Raw genomic sequence first — 19,116 nt, 5'->3', positions numbered from 1 at the left:
CATTCTAGAGATAGGTGGGGGTCCCAGAGGTGGGATCTAGGATATGCCACCATTGTGTGAGATCGGCTAGCCCCTTTAACTGAAGTTCCCCTTTATATTACCATTCTGCAGTGCCGCAAGGAGTTTTAAAGGGATTTTCCAGGAATTAAATATTGATGGTCTCTCTTCTGGATAGGTGATCAGTATCTTTTTTTCAGTAGGGGGGTCTGACTCCTGCCACCCCCACAAGTCAGCTGTTGGAAAGGGTAAGGGTTGCAGCAGCGAGCCGCCATCCATCGGTCACATGGCCTTTTTACAGCAAAGTTCCAGTCAAGTGAAAAGGATTGAGTTGCAGTACCAAGCCGCAGCACATATCCAAGCCTTGCTGCCCCTTCAAACAGAAACACAGGAGGGACAGCCTGCAAATAGACTGATTTTAACCCTATGTATAGCAAAAGTGGCTGAACATTTTTAATTAAGACCAATTATTATTAAAAAATAATTTTTTGTCTAAAATGAGTAAAAGTAAAAAAAAAACTGCCCTTAAGGTGTCCATAGCTTTTAAAGGGCTTGTACAGAATTATAAAAACTTCTGTAACTCCTCTCTATTGACATGAACAGAGCTGAGCTGCAGCTAATGGTTCATGCAAATCCTTATCTCTGATCTCCTGACCTCAAAAACACTTTTTTAAGCCATGATCTCATCCGTTGGATAAACGTTTAGCTATAATGAGTGTTTTTATGAAGTCACTAGATCAGAGATGAGGCTTCACATGAGCCTTCAGCTGACGGAACTCAGAATGGACAGTCTGCAAATAGACTGATTTATTTAACATCATGTATCACAAAAACGGCTGAAAATTTCTAACAAAGACCAACTGAAAAACAGTTTTTTTTGTTCCAAAATGAGTAGGATGCAATCATAAAAAAATATTGCCCCAAAGGTGTCCATAGCCTTTAATTTCCTTGAAAATTCTTTTTAACTCTGTAGCTCTTAAAAATTGTCACAGCCTTTTCTTCCAAGGCATATTTTTATTATCCTTTTTGTAGAAGTTATTTCGATTAACTAAACGGCAATTCTTCCTTTTAAAATTAGCGTTTCTGGGAAATATCACTTTAAATATACATTTTTCATCTGTCATCGTTTGCTTCCCGAATGCTAAAAGGGCATGTACTGCTTTAAGCAATTAATGTTTCTTTCTTCTTCCAGAAAGTGACATGAAAGTTTAGACTTTACACTAGGGCAAGACAGTGGTAAACACGTTCCTTGTGTCAGCCTCTGGGTACTGTCATTATTCCAAGTACCGTTTAACCCTTGCCAGTCGGATGCACCTCTTTAATACTGAGATCTTGTTTTGTTCTATTTAGAAGACATGTTGGGGGACCTTTTATCTAGGGTCATGTAAAGGCGGGACACACGAGATGGGATAAGCCTCTATTTGCTGAGGGTCCTAACGCTAGGATCTCCACCGATCACAAAAACACGAGTTCCTAGTTTCCCAAATGTAGTGGCGATTGAGCATGTGCTCTGCCACTTCATTCTCCATGAGACTATATGGGACTCTGAGGCTATTTCAGATAGTGCCACAGATAAGAATGGAGTGTCAGCCCACATGCTTAACCGGTGCTCAGCATTCATTTGGGGGACTCAGGACCCCCGTTCTCGTTACCTTCTGAGATAAGGTTAAATATTGGCACAACCCCTTACCGCCCTCTTGGTTCTATAAGTCTCACTGTAGGTCTGTGTCTTTTTAAATTTTTTCTTTATTAAAGGGATTGTCTACTCGAGAACTAGAAGTAGACCTGGCGATCGGCTAATCTCCGCTTTATATTGCGGTTGTAACGACTGATGGAAGCCCTGTCCAAATTCATATTGCGTTGTAGCCATTCAGATGAATAGGATATATTATGTGAGACAACCCCTTTAATAATGGTGGCGAATTCCTTAAGAGTGGTTATCCCTGGAAGCCTGTTGTCTAACCACCAAGAACAGCTGTTATGATCGGGGAAGCCGCTCCAGTGTTATCGAAATGCCCTTTTTCCATGTAATGCATAGATCCACAAGTGTGGAAGCTTCCCCATTTTACCTCATAGAGGGGAGTCACGAGAGGATGATCCCCCTCCATGAACTTCATTTGCCCTAATAGGGGTTGTCCTCATGATATTATTCCTTTAAAGGGGAACCAGCCGAGAATGACCTTGTAAGATGCTGTAGATACGTATATTAGATTGGTAGAGTCTGTGGTCTGAACGAGTCAGTTAGTACTTGTTACACCCTTTCTTAAAGGGGTTTTCCAGTCTGTAGATATTGATGACCAGTACTCAGGATAGGCCACCAACATCTGATTGCTGGGGGTTCAACACAGATCAGTGGTTTTTGGCAGGTGCCAGAAATTAAAAAGTCAATGGAGCTGGAAGCAGTGAGCTTCATTCACTGTATAATGTCCATTTTTGGTGCATTACATTTTTGGGTGGTAGCACCCCTGCTGTTTATCCTTCTATTCCCACTTCTCCTGCATTCAGTGGTGGACCCACATGCTCGGTAGCTTCCATGCTCTCTTCCTCCTCTCACTGCAGGCCTGGTGATCCTATAGAGAGCAGATCAAGCAGCCTACACACCTTTCATTCATTCCTCCCTACTACTACATTCATAGAAGTATATAACTCTCTCTCTAGACAGCACAGAAGGACATTGTGGGGGTATTACATACCATAGGGATCTAAATTTTTTATGCAGGGGAGGAAGGTGTTAATAAGAGCTAATTGCAATGCTTCCTGAGAGATACAGTTTCCTAATAAGCTACTACCCACCCACAGAAAGGGAAGCAAGTTCACCAGAGAACGGTTTTAAATTCCTTGGACAACCCCTTTAAAGGGGTTATCCAAACTGTAATACATGCCCCCCAATGCCCGGGCCCCTCATATAGATTATACTTACCCCGCTCCCCGGCACCAGCGTCGCTCCTGATCCCCACATGGCCGCCGATGCATCTCTCCGTCGCACGGATCGAAACATGTGGCGAAAGGGGGAACAGCCAATCGCCAGGCACGTCGGGGAAGTGCCTCCCTAGCATCATGGGTGACGCTAGGGAGGCTCATCCCTGTCGCTGCCTGGTATTGCCATATGTTTTGATCCGTGAGACGGGAAGATGCAGCGGGGGCCATTCGGGGTTCAGGAGCGACGCGGGTTCCAGGGAGCTGGGTAAGTATAATCTATATGAGGGTCTCGGGCATTGGGGGGGCATGTTTTATAGTTTGGATGACCCCTTTAAGGCTACTTTCATACTTTCAGGGTTAGCTACAGCCCTATTCACTATAATGGGGGCAGGCCGGAGTTCCGGCTGCAGCACGGCAAACAAGCCGAGAGGCGGCTGGACAAAAACTACAGCATGCTGTAGTTTTTGTCCGGCCACCTCTTGGCATGTTTGCCGTGCTGCGGCCGCACCTCCGGCCTGCCCCCATTATAGTGAATAGGGCTGTAGCGGACTTCCGGTGGCACGGTGGGCTAGCGTTGGCACGGAGTCGGCAGGCTGTTCCCCGACTGAACAGCCTGCTGGACCCTGCTACCGCAGGTGTGAGAGTAGTCTAACTTGTGCATTATTTGCAGTGTTGTGTCTGTAGCTTCCCTGTTTCATGAAATACCTGGACCTTACACAGAAATTGCATAAATTATCCATTAAGAATCCGATTAAAAAGCGTTTTCTGTCCTGGAAATTGTAATGACCATCACAGTCGCTGCAGCCCTGGTAGGCTGGCTTGGCTCAGTCTTCAGAACGAGCTGATGTGTATTTCAAGGTCTGTAATTCCGATCGCCCCGGCAGTAAGTGATTGTAAGCAATCAATTCATTACTTTTAATAACCGTAGATAATTGACTTGTTTTATTGTTTAAGCCGCTCGTCGCACCTTGGCAGGCCGGCTGCTTACATAACACCTGTGCTAAACTCATCTGTCATAATCCTCCAGGTGTGGCATAATCTCGTCTCCGCACCACCCCTCTAAGAGCTTAATTGCTGTTTCACTGGATTCCATTGAACGAAACACCCTTGAGAGCTGCATTCTGCGACCTATGTGATCCTATATCTTGAGCTACCAACATCTGACATGTGCACCCTCAAAGCACTCTCCTAAGATGCTGGCCTTTTAATGTTGTATAATCCAGCGAGTCTGGAGGGTATTTCCTGGACCTTTTGTCATTGTGGCTTTTCCCTGCTGCTAAAGTAAAGTTGTTGTTGTTTTTTTCCCCCTTCAACAAGTGGCATTTATCATATAGAGAAAGTAAATTCAAGCCACTTACTAATGTATTGTGATTATCCATATTGCTTCCTTTGCTGGCTTGATTTATTTTTCCATCCCATCATACACTGCTTGTTTCCAGGGGTTACGACCACCCTGTAGTCCATCAGTGGTGGTCGTGCTTAGACACTATAGGAAAAAGTTACGGCTTTTCTAATGGCCAATATCGTGGGAGTGCACATAGGCACACATGCGCAGCCACTGTCATCCTGGCCAACTCGTATCTGCGCCTCATCAGTCGTCATAACCCCTGGAAATGAGCCTTAAATAATGTAGATTAGGCCAGTAAAGGAGGCAATATGGAAAATCACAATACATTAGTAGGTGCCTTGTATTAACTTTCTCTACGTGATGAATGCAATTTGTTGAAGTCCGAAAAACTCTTTAATGGAAATTGAGCTAAAATGGTAATGCATTTTTTATTTTATTTTTAATTATAAAAAATTGTGTTAATTTTTCTTACATCTACCATGTAAAAAAGAAGATATGGTTACAACAGAAATATCTGTGGGAGCATTTCCTATTAATGTTTCAAATGGCCCATGTCTGTTGTTGCTGCAAACCCAGCGTAAATGCCCCTTTTACACTATGATCAGGGCAATTATCGGGAAGGAGCGTTCCTAGGAATGCTCCTTCCTGATAATTGCCCTGTATAATGACGCCACTGACCACGAGATGAACGAGCAAACAATTGTTCATCAAGTAAAAGCGTTGTTGATCCAGACACCAAAATTGCAGTTCTGGGCAGCAGATCATCCTGTGTAAACCAGAAAATATGGATCTGTACGGGAACAAGCTACCGCGGGAACGATCGCTCGTTGCCATGCAGCGGAGGTTATTGCTACACGTAAATTAAGCTCTTGCCTAGTCATGCAGTGCGGTTATTATCGGGAATGAGCGGTTCGTTCCTGATAATTGCCTGTACAGTCGGCTTATATAAAGAGGCTTTTAGGCTATGCCACCAATGTGAGATAGGCGCGGGTCTCTAGTACAATAGAGCACCAAAAGTTTGGAAAAGAGCAGCTGCTCTCTATTCATTTCTAGGGGAGCACCACCGATATTCGGAGATTACAACGTCATGAATGGCCCTTCCTTTCCGGTGGTAATGATGGCGTTCATCAGTCTGCCAATACCAAGCTCAGAGCACATCACAGAAGTTGCACCTAGTGGCTGGAGCAGTCCTAGCTAGTGTTGAGCGAACTTGTGTTTTAAGTTCTACGTCCAAAGTTGGGGTTCGGGTTATCGAAGAATCCTGTTATGGATTCCAAATCCCGTTATGGTCCGTGGTAGCGGAATCCATAATGGGATTCTTCGATAACCCGAACTTTGGACGCAGAACTTAAAACACAAAGTTCGCTCAACACTAGTCTAGGCCCTTTTCTGCCTGCGTAGATCCAAAAGCCACTTTATCCAACCCATACAAGTGAGCGCAACTCATTTTTCATATTTTCACCCTTTTCCTAGCCAAACGCTACTTTCATCAGCCTGTTGATGAACGTGGCATCGGTGCACCACCCTCTCAGTGCGCCAGTACTAGTAAATCTTCCCCCGAGAAGCGGCAGTAACGTCTTCAGCAGCGCAGGACGTATCTCTTGCCTCCTGCGTGCTCAGGAACCCGTTCGGAATTTGACGCTTTCTTCAGGCCTTGGGACTCGGCAACGCGAGACGGGGCTCAAGTCATCGGCCTCCGCTGAGAAAAGGTGCGGGGTTGTTACAGCAAATAATATTACTAAATAATTTGTATATGCTTTAATTACAGATGGTACAAACGAAGATGAAATGCTATGTGGGTGGTGGAGAACAAATAACATTTGTTTTTACATTTAGTATAAGCAATTATGCAATTAAATTATGCAGTGTCTCCAGATAGTCGCAGGGTAGAAGACGTCTCCGCTTTCATATTTACATAAAGGATTTGTCTGCTTCCACACAACCCATTTTCTTAAGTGGTTTTTGGTGCAGCCTTAGCTTATAGAGTGACTTCGTCTTCCTCTAGTAATAGAGTTGGGACCATTTCACCACGTTTCACCTGCTTCAAGTGGACAACCCCTGATACTGTAGGTCACCTTTCTCAGGACTGTTCGCCAAAGAGGAGACTTTTGTGTTCGCATTTGGTTGGCTCACCAGAAGAAAAGAAGGAGGCTGGCTGCTCAGACTACACAGGGTTTTCTTGTAGTCTGTTGCCATGGAGATGCATTGTTCTGCATCAGAGCTGTGGAAATGTGTAGAAAGTTAGGAATTTCTGTTATAAAGTTGCCTTTTTTTTAAAGTATTTTATTCATTCGCACAATAAACCAAATTGGTTGTAAAGGTCGACGGATTGTGTGATGGATTGTAAATGGAAGTCGGACATAATAACCCACGTTTACTAATGCTAATAGTTACACACTTAGGCAGGAGATGCGCCGCAGGTTTCCCCATCTCGCACGCTGTTTGATAAATTAGGCTAATCTTGCAAGTTAGGAAGAGTTCATATGGCCGTCAGTTTTCCGTTTCTCTGATCCATCAAAAGAGAAAAAAAAATGGATCTAGTAAAAATACGGATCCTGTGCACCAGTTGTGCGCATTTGACATCTGTTTGAGCTGTTTCCGTCCATTTTTTTAGACAGGAAAAAAGTATTGTATGCATGTGAACTCTCCCTAACATGCAAGATAAGCCAAATTTATCAAACAGTGTGCGAGATTTGGCGCATTTTCTGCCTAAGAAGAATGGAAAAATAACGGTAATGTGAACTCTCCCTAAGGCTACGTTCACGTCACCTGGACCTGATCTGGCAGCTTCCAGCAATGCTGGATCCTGTGATCTCTGGTAGGTTGTTCTCAGCCAGTAGAGCCTGCCGGAGGTGTAAACTTAGCCTTAGCCCTCATGCACACGACCGTTTTTTTTTAAGGTCCGCAAAAACATGGTCCGTAGGTCCGTGATCCGTGACCGTTTTTTCGTCCGTGGGTCTTCCTTGATTTTTGGAGGATCCACGGACATGAAAAAAATAAATAAAATCTAAGTCAAGTTTGCCATTGAAATGATAGGAAAAAACGGACACGGATCACGGACGCGGATGACAATCTTGTGTGCATCCGTGTTTTTTCACGGACCCATTGACTTGAATGGGTCCGTGAACCGTTGGCCGTGAAAAAAATAGGACAGGTCATATTTTTTTCACGGCCAGGAAAAACGGATCACGGATGCGGCTGCCAAACGGTGCATTTTCCGATTTTTCCACAGACCCATTGAAAGTCAATGGGTCCGCGAAAAAAAAAACGGAAAACGGCACAACGGCCACGGATGCACACAACGGTCGTGTGCATGAGGCCTTAGACAGTTTCAGTCAACTTTTAGGGGAGGAGAATTTATCACGAGGACATTTTCATAGTCAGCGCGTTGCTGTAATTTGCACAAAATTTATCAGATTTTGCACAATGTTTGGTAAATGTGGTGCACTTTTAAAGGGGCCGTCTCGCCCCCCCCCCCCCCTTTTTCAGCTTCTCATTGGGGGCCTTTATCCCTGTGGATAGGGGATAACGTGATATAACCGGAATACCCCTTTAAGTCAGCTGAACAGGCTAACCACTTTCCCACCTGCTTTTCTTAACTGGATTGACTTGTGTAAAAATGAAAATGTTTAATTATTTTTCCTTCTTGCAAATAAGCCCAAAAAGTTGTACTTTTGGAATCCCAAATTCTATAGTGCAGAAATTGAGAAATTTACCCCTCTGACAGGTGATTACTTTGTGCCTGAAAAACTAGCACACACCTGGCTGTACTAAATCTGGTGAATTTATTTTTGGAAAATATCTAGCAAAGTGCAACCATCTGTTCTCTTTGGTGCAAATTAGTAGTACTTTTGTCTAAATTGATGTGCACCGAAAAGAAGTCTGAAGATATTCCATATTTCTGGCACAAGGACCTTAGTAAATGTGCGCCATCTTTTCAAGGATATGGGCCCATGGCTGCCATACTCGGGGTTGTTTTCCGTCCTCTGCGCCGATGTAAAGATTGCAAAGTAAAAATAAAAAAGTTGCATGAGAAGCCCAATGAGCAATTCTCTAATATTTCAAAATTTCTAGACTCGCTCTCTTAATCAGTTATACTTGTTGACACCCCTGCACTTTTGTATGATCTCCACGGTACGGTGGGGGAGAGGACCCGTTAACTTCCTCAGTAGTTACGATCCACATTACTTAGGGATGGTCTTATACATCATAGATGTGAGATGGTTAACCCACACTTGGGAATTCCCTAGTGTAAATGACCAGGTTTTAAGCAGCAGTGGCCCAGAGAGCGGTGACAGCAACAGGTGTGCTCCTCATGACGGCATCAGCCCAACATCAAACAATGGCCAGCGGGGGAGTTAGCTTAGCTGCGATCCCTGGTAATGATCAGGTCACCACCATTGTGTAAGTGAGATAAGCAGATATCTGCATTCTTGGCGTCCTGCAGATGTTGCGGGGAGGACACTGGATTACCCGCAATGTCGGAAAGAACAACACACCTGGGGCACTGGTCCCTTTTATCTTACGCAGCGTGTAAGGTCTCATGCATGCGAGTGCCCCGTGCCCGTATTGCAGACCACAAGCAGCGGGTCTGCAACATACGGGTACCAGCCATGTTCACTCCGTATCACGGGTGCGGACCAATTGCCTTAAATGGGTTCCGCGATAATCAAGATACGCAGCGGAAGCAGGGATTGGAATCACTACGAAGCACTTCTGTGGTATTTCGGACTGTGACTCCACACCGCAAAAAAAAATATAGAACACGTCCTTTTTTATTTTTTTGCGGTGCGGACCGTCTCTTGCAGATCGCGGACTTATTGAAGTCAATGAGTCCGGATCCACACACAGTGGGCACACGGACGGGGCCCGTGCGTTGCGGACATCTATTTGCGGCCTACAGCACGGGCACTAGGCACACATGCTCGTGTGGATGAACCCTAATTGTATTGCAGGGACGTACAGGTTGTGCAGTATCACTGCCAGGGCTCATTCAGGCAGGCGATTTTCAGGTCTGTGTGCTGTCCGAGGGTGGAAGGTGCAGCGCACGGACTGAACGCTGACACATCATGGTCAGTGCACCAATTCACATGTCCACAGGCCATCAGTCCATTCAGAGAACATTGCAGGATGCAGTCTTCATTTTTTAGATGGTTGTGAAAAATGGATGACATAGTGATGCCACATGGACAAACAAAACGCGTCGGAGACAATTCTGTTTCAATACGGATGGAAAATTATCCATATTTAGTGGTCAGAACGAGGGTGAATTTTACATCTCTTGTCTGAATGACCCCAGAGGCTCCTTTCAGAAGAACATTAGCATTTTTTAAATGGATTGCACATGGATATTGTAGTCCAATATTCCTGCCGCCGACCCAGTCTCTTGAATGCGTGAGTCTTGTGGGATAATCGACCAAAAGATAATGTGCTGCAATTTTCTTTTCGCAGACCTATTGTCCAAGTGGAAGACCGCCTCTCTGAATGCACCCTTTGGGCCAGATTTATCATTAGCTCAAGTCAGAATAATGGAGTGAAAAAGTCGCAAATTTTTGCGCAATCACTAAAACTGCGCTAAAATTTGCGACTTTTTTCTGCTCTGCACTATGCTCGCCAGTTTTCTGAAAGTGGGCGTGTTTTCTTATGTAAATTAATCTCTAGACAGATTTACTATTGAGACTATTTAAAAAGTCGCAAAAAAGTCGCAAAAAATTGCGCAATTTCACTCCAGTGAGGACCATGCTTATCTTATGAGACTTTTTAATAGAACATGCGACTTTTTCGTAAAGACGTGCGACTTTTTCGTAAAGATGTGCGACTTTTGTAAAGCTGCTTACTGACAGATAAACTGCTACCGTCAAACCACATTTATTACAATCTTAAAGGGCCGATCATAAATCTGACTTGGCTAAAACTGACTTTAGCCATATGTGAAAGTGGAGTGAGCTGTCAGAGTCATGATAAATTTGGCCCTTTGAGTTTTTATGGGTTACTGTTAGGCCTCCTGTACTTGAACGTGTGCGCCCCGTGGCCATGCTGCGGCCTGCAAGTTGCAGGCCGCAATGCTCAAACACCGACCGTGGGGCAGCCGCAGCGGATCGCGGACATGTTCTATCTTTTTGCGTAACGGAAGTACGGGACGAAACCCCACGGAAGCACTCCGTAGGATTCTGTTGCCTGTTTCCGTTCCGCACCATTCCACATCTCCGGGTTTGTGCACCTATTGAAGTAAATGGGTCTCCATCCCTGATGCGGAATGCCTACGGAACGACGCCCGTGTAATGCGGATCTGCAATACGGCAACGGGCAGCACACGTTCGTGTGCAGGAGGCCCTAAAGGGATGTTCCGTTTTTTTTTTTTGTGGAATTGATTACCTATCCTCAGGATAAATCATCGATTTCATAGTGGTGGAGATCCAACTCTTGATACCCCCGGTGGTCAGCTGTTTTAAAGGGGCTGCGATGCTAGTTGAAGAGCTGCGTCCTCTTCAGCGTTTACCTGCAGGCCGTCTACATTGTAGTGGCGGAGCAGTGTAATTACAGCTGTGTGTCCCCTTCAAGTGAATGGTAGAGGGAGCTGTAATTACACTGCACCGCCACTACAATGTAGACGGCCTGCAGGTAAACGCTGAAGAGGACGCAGCTCTCCCACTAGCATCGCAGCCCCTTTAAAACAGCTGACCACCAGGGGTATCAAGAGTTGGATCTCCACCACTATGAAATTAATGATTTATCCTGACCGCTTTAAGGGCTTGTGCACGCGAACATGTTTTTTTTACCGTTTCAGTTCCATTATTTTACAGATCCGTATGTGGAACCATTCACTTCAATGAGGCTTAAAAAAAAATGCAGAAATTACGCCGTGTGAATTCCGTGTCCGCATGCCCGTTCCCGCCAAAAAATAGAACATGCCCTATTGTTGTCTGTTTTGCAGATAATGGCAGGCATTGTTACAATGGATTTGCAAAAAGAACAGATGACATCCGTTTTTTTTTTGTTTTTTTTGGCGGATCAGTGTTTTGCGGACCTCCAAATACATACGGTCGTGTGCATGAGCGCTAAGTCTGGGTGCTTTTTATTTTAAACTCAGAAAGAACCAGGACAGAAAGATTGCTCGTCTGAAAGGGACCTTAGGTAATTAACTGGATCAGTTGGTAACGCTAGAGAGCATTAGTAGATTGTGTAGAAGGGGTTAACCTGTGAAAGAGCTTACAGTCTAGGGCAGCGACTGACACCGCCATTAAAGCGCGTTATATAGTGGTGACTCAGTGGTTAGCACTGGTGCCTTGCATCACTGGAGTCCTGCGGTTGCATCTGACCGAGGGCAACATGTGCATGGAGCTGGAGCGTTCCCGCGGTGTTCAGGTGGGTCCCTGTAGGTTCTCCGGTTTCCTCCTACTCTTCAAAAACATTCACTAATTCTATATATACAATTGGCCCTAGTGTGTGAGAGATGCGGAAAGCAGATTGTGAGCGCCATTGCGCTGATGTGAGTAAGGATAGTCTGCGTACAGCGCTGCAGCATTTGGTTTGTGTATATGTGCTACAGTAAATAAATGTCCCCGAAAACAGAATTTTAAAAAATCTTGTTGACTAAAAATTAAAATAATTGTTAATAATGTATATGTTCGTTCCACGGCCTCACAAAAAAATTAGAACATGTCCTATTCTTGTCCGTTTGGCGGACTAGAACAGGCATTTCTAACATAGGGCAGGGCCATGCGGAAGGGGAAAATACAGGATGCACGCCGCTGGTATCCAAGATTTACCGACCGCGAAACGGATACGGTTGCGTACATGAGGCCTTACCAGTTGAGTACAGGCGGGGGACTCTTCTGTATACAAGCCTCATTTACGTAAGCAACAAAATAGGCCCCGATCGTCCCCAGATGGAGGCGACCATTGTATCTTGTTTCTTTTATATCAGAGAAAATGGCGACCGGTCTGCTTCAGAGCTTCAAGATATAAAAATGCACATGGAATATTTAATGTTAATATTATTGCCAGAGGAAACCTACACAAACACATGGAGAACATACAAACTCCATGCGGATGTTGTCCCTGATCAGATTCGAACTCAGGACCCAGCGCTGCAAAGCACTCACTTATATAGCCCTGACATATTCTGTACAGAGATTATCATCACGCTGTCCCCAATGGGGTTCCTTAAAGGGAACCCGTCATCAACTTTATGCTGACCTCACTGAGGGCAGCATAAAATAGTGATAGACATGCTGATGTCAGCGGTGTATCACACGTGAGCTAAGTGGTTGCTGAGAACCAGCATCATAATCATTGCAGCCCAGGCCTGGAAAAGAGTCACATCTACCTGAGAAGAGTCCTGGTTATTCCTAATCTCCTGCTCTCCTGCCCATCTGCTGATTATTGGCAGTTCTCTCCTAGAGAGAAAGAGAGAAAACTAAGTAGAAGACTGTCAGCCATCAGCAGGAGAGCAAGAATTTATGAATAACCAGGACTCTTCTCAGGTGGCTGGGACTCTTTTCCAGGCCCAGTCTGCAATGATTGTGATGTTGGTTCTCAGCAACTACTTACTTTTAACTTATAAATTACAGACCGCTGAAATCGACTCGCCTGTCTCTACTTTATCCTGCCGTTAGTATGGGCAGCATAAAGTTGATGACGGGTTCCCTTTAACAGCATGGGGGGACGTTTATCATCTCCCTTGGGCCAGAAAAATAGCTTTAAAAAGTTGCAAGCTGTGTGTTTGTGTCTTTTTAAATGCAACATTTTTAAAGTGCCTCTTTTTACCCCGCCCGCGCGGGTAAAGGGTGTGTGGTAAGGGTGGGAAAGCCGAGACAAATTTATCTTCATTTACACCGGTTTTCTGCCAGAACTCTATGGCAGCTCTCAGCCATTGTAGATTTCTGTTTAAGGCTGCTTTTCACACCTCCAGTGTGACACTCCGGCATGGCTGTTCTGGCAGACAAGCGGAGAATCGACCGGACACAAACCGCACCATGCCGGAATATGTATGGATCTCTGCTGGACCCCATTATACCCAATGGGGCTGGCGGACTTACCGTCCGCCTCCGGCAGGCTATTCTCTGCTGGAATTAAAACTGGAGGTGTGAAAGTAGCCTAAGTGCATGGACTGCAGGAGGATGCATCTAATTTGTGACCAGGCCTGCGCCTCATCATAAATGAGGCGCATCCTCCAGCAGCGCGGGGGTTATCAAGACTGGCGCTGAAAGCATCGGTCTTGACAAATCTCCCCGTATGGAGTGTAGGAGAAAACCCACGCAAACACGGGGCGAACATACAAACTCAATGCAGATGTTGTCCTTGGCTGGATTCGAACCCAGGACCCAAGGCATTTTCTAGACACCCAACCCCCATATGTGTAACATGAGCCATGTCGTCAGGTGTAGAGGGCACTACGGCTAGAAATATGGCACACAACGTCGTACTGCGCCTTGTGAAGCAGACAGCGGGCTGTGAGAGTCAAGGTAAGCCGCCAAAACCGACTGTGGCTCATCAGACTAATTGCATTGCTAAAAGGCAAGCACAATAATTATTAGATAAGGTTAGAATTAAAGCACGCGCATAGAAAGTAGACATGTACTCTTTATTCACCGCGCTAATACATGAAAACCACTTAATTACATTAATAAGGTGTTTAAAGATGACTTTTAATTTGCCGCACATTGCAGTTACCCGTGGTAGAAGGCGGGAGAACAGCCAAAAAAAAAAAAAAGAACAGGCTGCCGTACTAAACTGGGCAAAAAGGGGTCGTCCCATCCGGACATTCATGGCAAATCGCACTGCCTTGGCTATATCCGGCATCCCCAAATAAGTGAATCGGGCCACACTTGCCATTCACTTTTATGGGACTTCTAAAAATAGTCTAAGGCTCTCCCAAAGAAGGAGCGCATGCGCAGTGTCCACTGACCTTCACTTTCTAAGCCCATGGTGGGACCCGCACCTATGTGACATTGGTAGCATGTCCTAGCGATGGGTATTTCCCTTTACATAATTTTCCTTATAGAAATAGTTAATCATTTAAAAATATATATATATTTCTGTGTGTTGCTTTGACTCATCGTATACAATATTCATTCTATTCTACAATCATACTCATAACGGGAAAAAAAAATACCTCCCCGTATCCCACTGAGATATAATTGAATAAGATGTTTTGCTCTTTAAAATAATAGATTACGTTAACGACCTGTTCTTCAGCTGCATTTTTCCTAATGCTCGGGTAGCGGTTTTATGATTGTTACTGCTTGGGTAATTTTTGAAAGCTTAAATACCATAAATTTCTTGTCGTCTTCTATGAAAATGGTTATATATTAATCAAAATAGAGGCCCGGGTTTAGCTTTGCATTCAGGGAAGACATTAATAACCGCATAGTATTATGCAAGTGTTTAATTATGAAATACAAATGCAAAGGACTTACCCCGATCATTACCCTTCATCTGCTACAACTAATCATCCCCATGATTCACGAGAGGCTATTAGTTGGGGTTGTGGATGATATTGATGTTTATGTGACAGCTGTAGGCTATTTGAATTGTGCTTTTTTTTTGCATAGGTTGTGAGGCCACTTGCCCTCTCTAAAATATATATATATAAGTGGCTACAACTGAAACATGTTTATGTGTTATTTATTACTTTGACAGTTTATAGCTGTTGCGTGAAGCCTGCTTAGATTTCAGCCATGCAGACTCGTTCTTGAGTAAAATTTGAGAACTGCAGTGAAGACTGACAGGCTAGGCAGAAGGGTAGAAATGAAGGTACATTACAGTGTGGAGAATGCCATATTTTTCACCCTATAAGATGCACATTTTAAAAAATCCAAAAGTGGTGGAAAATGTCAGTGCGTCTTATAGAGCAAATAGTAATGAGCGCTTCCATTATGGAAGTACTCTTTAGTACAGTAGTACCAGGGAACGGTGAATGCTTCACTCCTTGTGCTGGCTCTGTACTCGCCGCTCCCTGGTCTTCGTCTGCTGACGCTGTCGCTCTGTAACCTCACTCTGTGAGATGTCGGGGCACAGCGCTGCATAAAGCGTGCTGGATCTCGGGAGCAGTGGCAGTGTCTGGAACAGGAGAGGTGGGTTGATTATTTTTTTGGGTCTGATTTGAGGTCTGATTAACATTGGGAGTCTGAGCTGAGATCTGCTGAAATATATATATATTATTATTTTCCTCCTCTAAAACCTAGTCTTATAGGGCGAAAAACATGGTATATAGAAACTATGGTTGACCACTGATATGGACATGGTTAAAGGGGTTGTCCTATGGTTGACATAGGTCCAAACATTGTAAGATGACTGGGTCAGGCTGGGTAGAGCGGCGCCCCGGGATCTCATTGCACTTACTATTATTCCGGGGCGCCGCTCCGTTCTCCCACTATGTCCCCCGGTATTTTCGCTGACTTGGTAATACTAGGCGGAGTCTGCCCTGTTTCTCCCTGGGCGTTCCTTCTCCCAGGCTGTAGCGCTGTCCAATCGCAGCACAGAGCTCACAGACTGGGAGTCGCCCCCCCGGGCTGTGAGCTCTGTGCTGTGATTGGACAGCGCTACAGCCTGGGAGAAGGAACGCCCAGGGAGAAAAAGGGCAGACTCCTCCCAGTATAACCAAGTCAGCGAAAATACCAGGTGACATAGCGGGAGAACGAAGCGGCGCCCCGGAATAATAGTAAAGTGCAGTGAGATCCCGGGGCGCCGCTCTACCCAGCCTGATAGTTATCTTACAATGTTTGGACCGATAAAAGGTCCTCTTTAAAGCTTTGGGAGGGCTGGGAGTAAAAAATGAAAACGAAAAAAAACCCAGAAAATTACCCGGTCTTCAAAGTGTTAAATTAATTAACCAGAATATTGGACCTATTTTGTTTCAAAATACAGAGGATGCTCAAGGGGGGGCATTTACTTTAACTTTTGGAGCATTCAGGTACTAGCCCACCAGGAATTTCAGAATCCAGACAATTGCCCAGCAAATAGAAACCACTGCTAAAGAGGAGATCGAGATTGACACTTGGGGTAAATCCTTTTCTGAGGGGTCACCTCGCCAGGCTTTGGATTTGGTTGGTGGACGGATCTGTCCACTAATCTCCTGTTATTGGTTCCTGTCCATCTTAGGGATACATTTCATGCTACCATTTTTTTTGTAACGTGCTTTCTTATTCTTTTAAGGACCTTCCAGCACCTCTTACAGATGAAATACCACGGCAGGACGATAAAGCAAGGGTCACAGAAGGTCTCAGATCAGCAGAAGACACAATGAAGATAGCATGGCGCTACCAGAACCTTCCGAAATTGGAGGTACTGCTTTTGAGGTTGAGTAAACTGGTTTTCAGATGCTCTGAGGAGTTTTGTGTTAAAAGTGTGTGCTTGTGGGGAAATGGGGTGTCCTCCATTCAGATGCCTCATGTGTTGGCTCTGGAGGACTTACCGTTGACTCCATTCACTTCACTGGGCTGCAGTTCTAGAGACAACCTGTGGACAAGTGTGGTGCTGTTTTGGGAAGAAAGCGGCCATGGTTTTCTAATCCTGTAGAAAATGTTTAAATTGGGTTGTCCCTAAATGACAACCTATCACCTAACCTCAGGATCACAAGAATGGGGGTCTTGAGTCCCCTATTTGAATGGAGCCGCAGTCAAGCATGCACACTACCGCTCCTTCCAAAGATCATGGGACTGCCGAAGATAGCAGAGTTACAGAGCTTGGCTATTTCCAGGAGTTTGCATGGAGCAGTACACATGCTTGACCCCTGCTCAGTTCAAACAGGGGCCACAGCACCTCTCTTCTTCTAGTGAGGTGAGGGGTTCAACAGGATTAGAAAGCATAGCTGCTTTCTTCCAGAAACAGCGCCTCACCTGTCCATGGGTTTTCTCTGGAACTGCAGCTTAGCTGCAAAAAAGTCACTGGGGTCATTGGCAAATCCTCCATGGCTAACTTAATGAGGGTTGGCCTATTCCCCCATAAACACACTGGGGGAGATATATCAAGACTGGGGTATGCATCCGCCAGTTTTGATCTCCCTGCGTTGGCGTGAGATGCGCCCGAGTTGTTAAGAGGTAGAAGCCTGTTAACAAATCCGGCTCATCTCTGCCCTGCCATGCGCCAAACACTGAAGTCTACGCCAGCTACAGGGTAGCATAGACTTCAGCTATTACTTTCGCCACTTTCTGGCGATACTGAGGCCTCATGCACACGACAGTATTTTTTCACGGTCCGCAAAACGGGGTTCCATTGTTCCGTGATCCGTGTCCGTTTTTTCTTCCGTGTGTCTTCCGTGATTTTTGGAGGATCACCAGACATGAAGGAAAGTTAAAAAAAAAGTCGTTTTGATGTCCACCTGGCCGTGCGGAGCCAAACGAATCCGTCCTGACTTACAATGCAAGTCAAGGGGAGGGATCCGTTTGACGTTGACACAATATGGTGCAATTGCAAACGGATCCGTCCCCCATTGACTTTCAATGTAAAGTCAGGAGTCCCTATCGGAGTTTTCTCCAATCTGATGGTATATTTTAACTTGAAGCGTCCCCATCACCATGGGAACGCCTCTATGTTAGAATATATCATCGGATTTGAGTTACATCGTGAAAACTCAGATCCGACAGTATATTCTAACACAGAGGCGTTCCCATGGTGATGGGGACGCTTCAAGTTAGAATATACTAAGGACTGTGTACATGACTGCCCCCTCCTGCCTGGCAGCACCAGATCTCTTACAGGGGGCTGTGATCAGCACAATTAACCCCTCAGGTGCCACACCTGAGGGGTTAATTGTGCATATCATAGCCCCCTGTAAGAGATCGGGTGCTGCCAGGCAGCAGGGGCCAGACCCCCCTCCCTCCCCAGTTTTTAATTCATTGGTGGCCAGTGCGGCCCCCCTCCCTCCCTCTCTGAAGCGGCCATGGGAACGCCTCTGTGTTAGAATTTACTGAAAAAGCTGTATGCAGACGGACACGGATCACGGATGCGGATGACAATCTTGTGTGCCTCCGTGTTTTTTCAAGGACCTATTGACTTGAATGGGTCCGTGAACCGTTGTCCGTCAAAAAAATAGGACAGGTCATATTTTTTTTGATGGACAGGAAACACGGATCACGGATGACAAACGGTGCATTTTCTGAGTTTTCAACTGACCCATTGAAAGTCAATGGGTCCGCAGAAAATCACGGAAAACGGAACAGCGGACACGGATACACACAACGGTTGTGTGCATGAGGCCTTATAGTAAATGCGGTGGCGCAAAGCCACACCCCTTTTTGACGTATAGGCCTTGATAAATGTCCCTCACTGAGGTTTTTACTCAAAATTCCTCACCAGAGGACACTTATCCTGTGGAGAGGTAGTAGCCATCATAGGTCATACCTAGTGTTCAGCGAACCGGGTTTGGATTGCTGTATCCGAACTTTGTTTCTAAACTTCGTTAACAATATAGCCTCCATCCTACCGTAAAATGTATGTGCTCCCGGAGGTCTTTGCCAACTTGCAGCAAATATCGCAAGACTTGCTTCGGCTCGCGTCTATGACGTGGCACTTCGGGGGAACATTTATTAAGACCTGCATTTTAGATGCCGCTCTTAATAAAGCCCTGAGCTGGCGGCGGTTCTGCAGAAGTTATGAAGAGGCGCCGGCGTCTCCATAACTTTGGCACATCCTGCACCAGTTCTAAAGCTGTCTTTTATTCAGACCATTTTCCACGCCTAAAACAGGAGTACAAAATTATAAATGAGGCAGGCCTGCTGGCCCGTCCCTTTCCCCGCCCACGCCAGGTCTAAATTTGTGGGCAAAGTCGCCGATAGCGGCCCAACTAACCATTGCACCGCCATCTGTGCCTGAAATACGCCTCATTTAAGAATATTTCAGCTTAGTAA

The 19,116-nt window shown here is 45.3% G+C and overlaps 1 protein-coding gene across 3 annotated transcripts in view; it reads left to right on the top strand.

Annotated features, from left to right (window-relative positions):
• The window catches only part of ELP4 (elongator acetyltransferase complex subunit 4), a 242,131-nt gene that overhangs the window by 32,836 nt on the left and 190,179 nt on the right, over nt 1–19,116 (top strand). For all 3 annotated transcript variants that reach the window (XM_044270248.1, XM_044270250.1, XM_044270249.1), the window contains exon 4: nt 16,424–16,552. In XM_044270248.1, coding sequence (XP_044126183.1) covers nt 16,424–16,552 — 129 coding nt within the window. The remainder of the gene's footprint in view (nt 1–16,423; nt 16,553–19,116) is intronic.

The sequence above is a fragment of the Bufo gargarizans genome, chromosome 10 (assembly GCF_014858855.1).
Source record: "Bufo gargarizans isolate SCDJY-AF-19 chromosome 10, ASM1485885v1, whole genome shotgun sequence".
Taxonomy (NCBI): domain Eukaryota; kingdom Metazoa; phylum Chordata; class Amphibia; order Anura; family Bufonidae; genus Bufo; species Bufo gargarizans.
The sequence above is the reverse complement of the archived record's forward strand: the minus strand, read 5'-3'. Positions and strand labels throughout refer to the sequence as shown.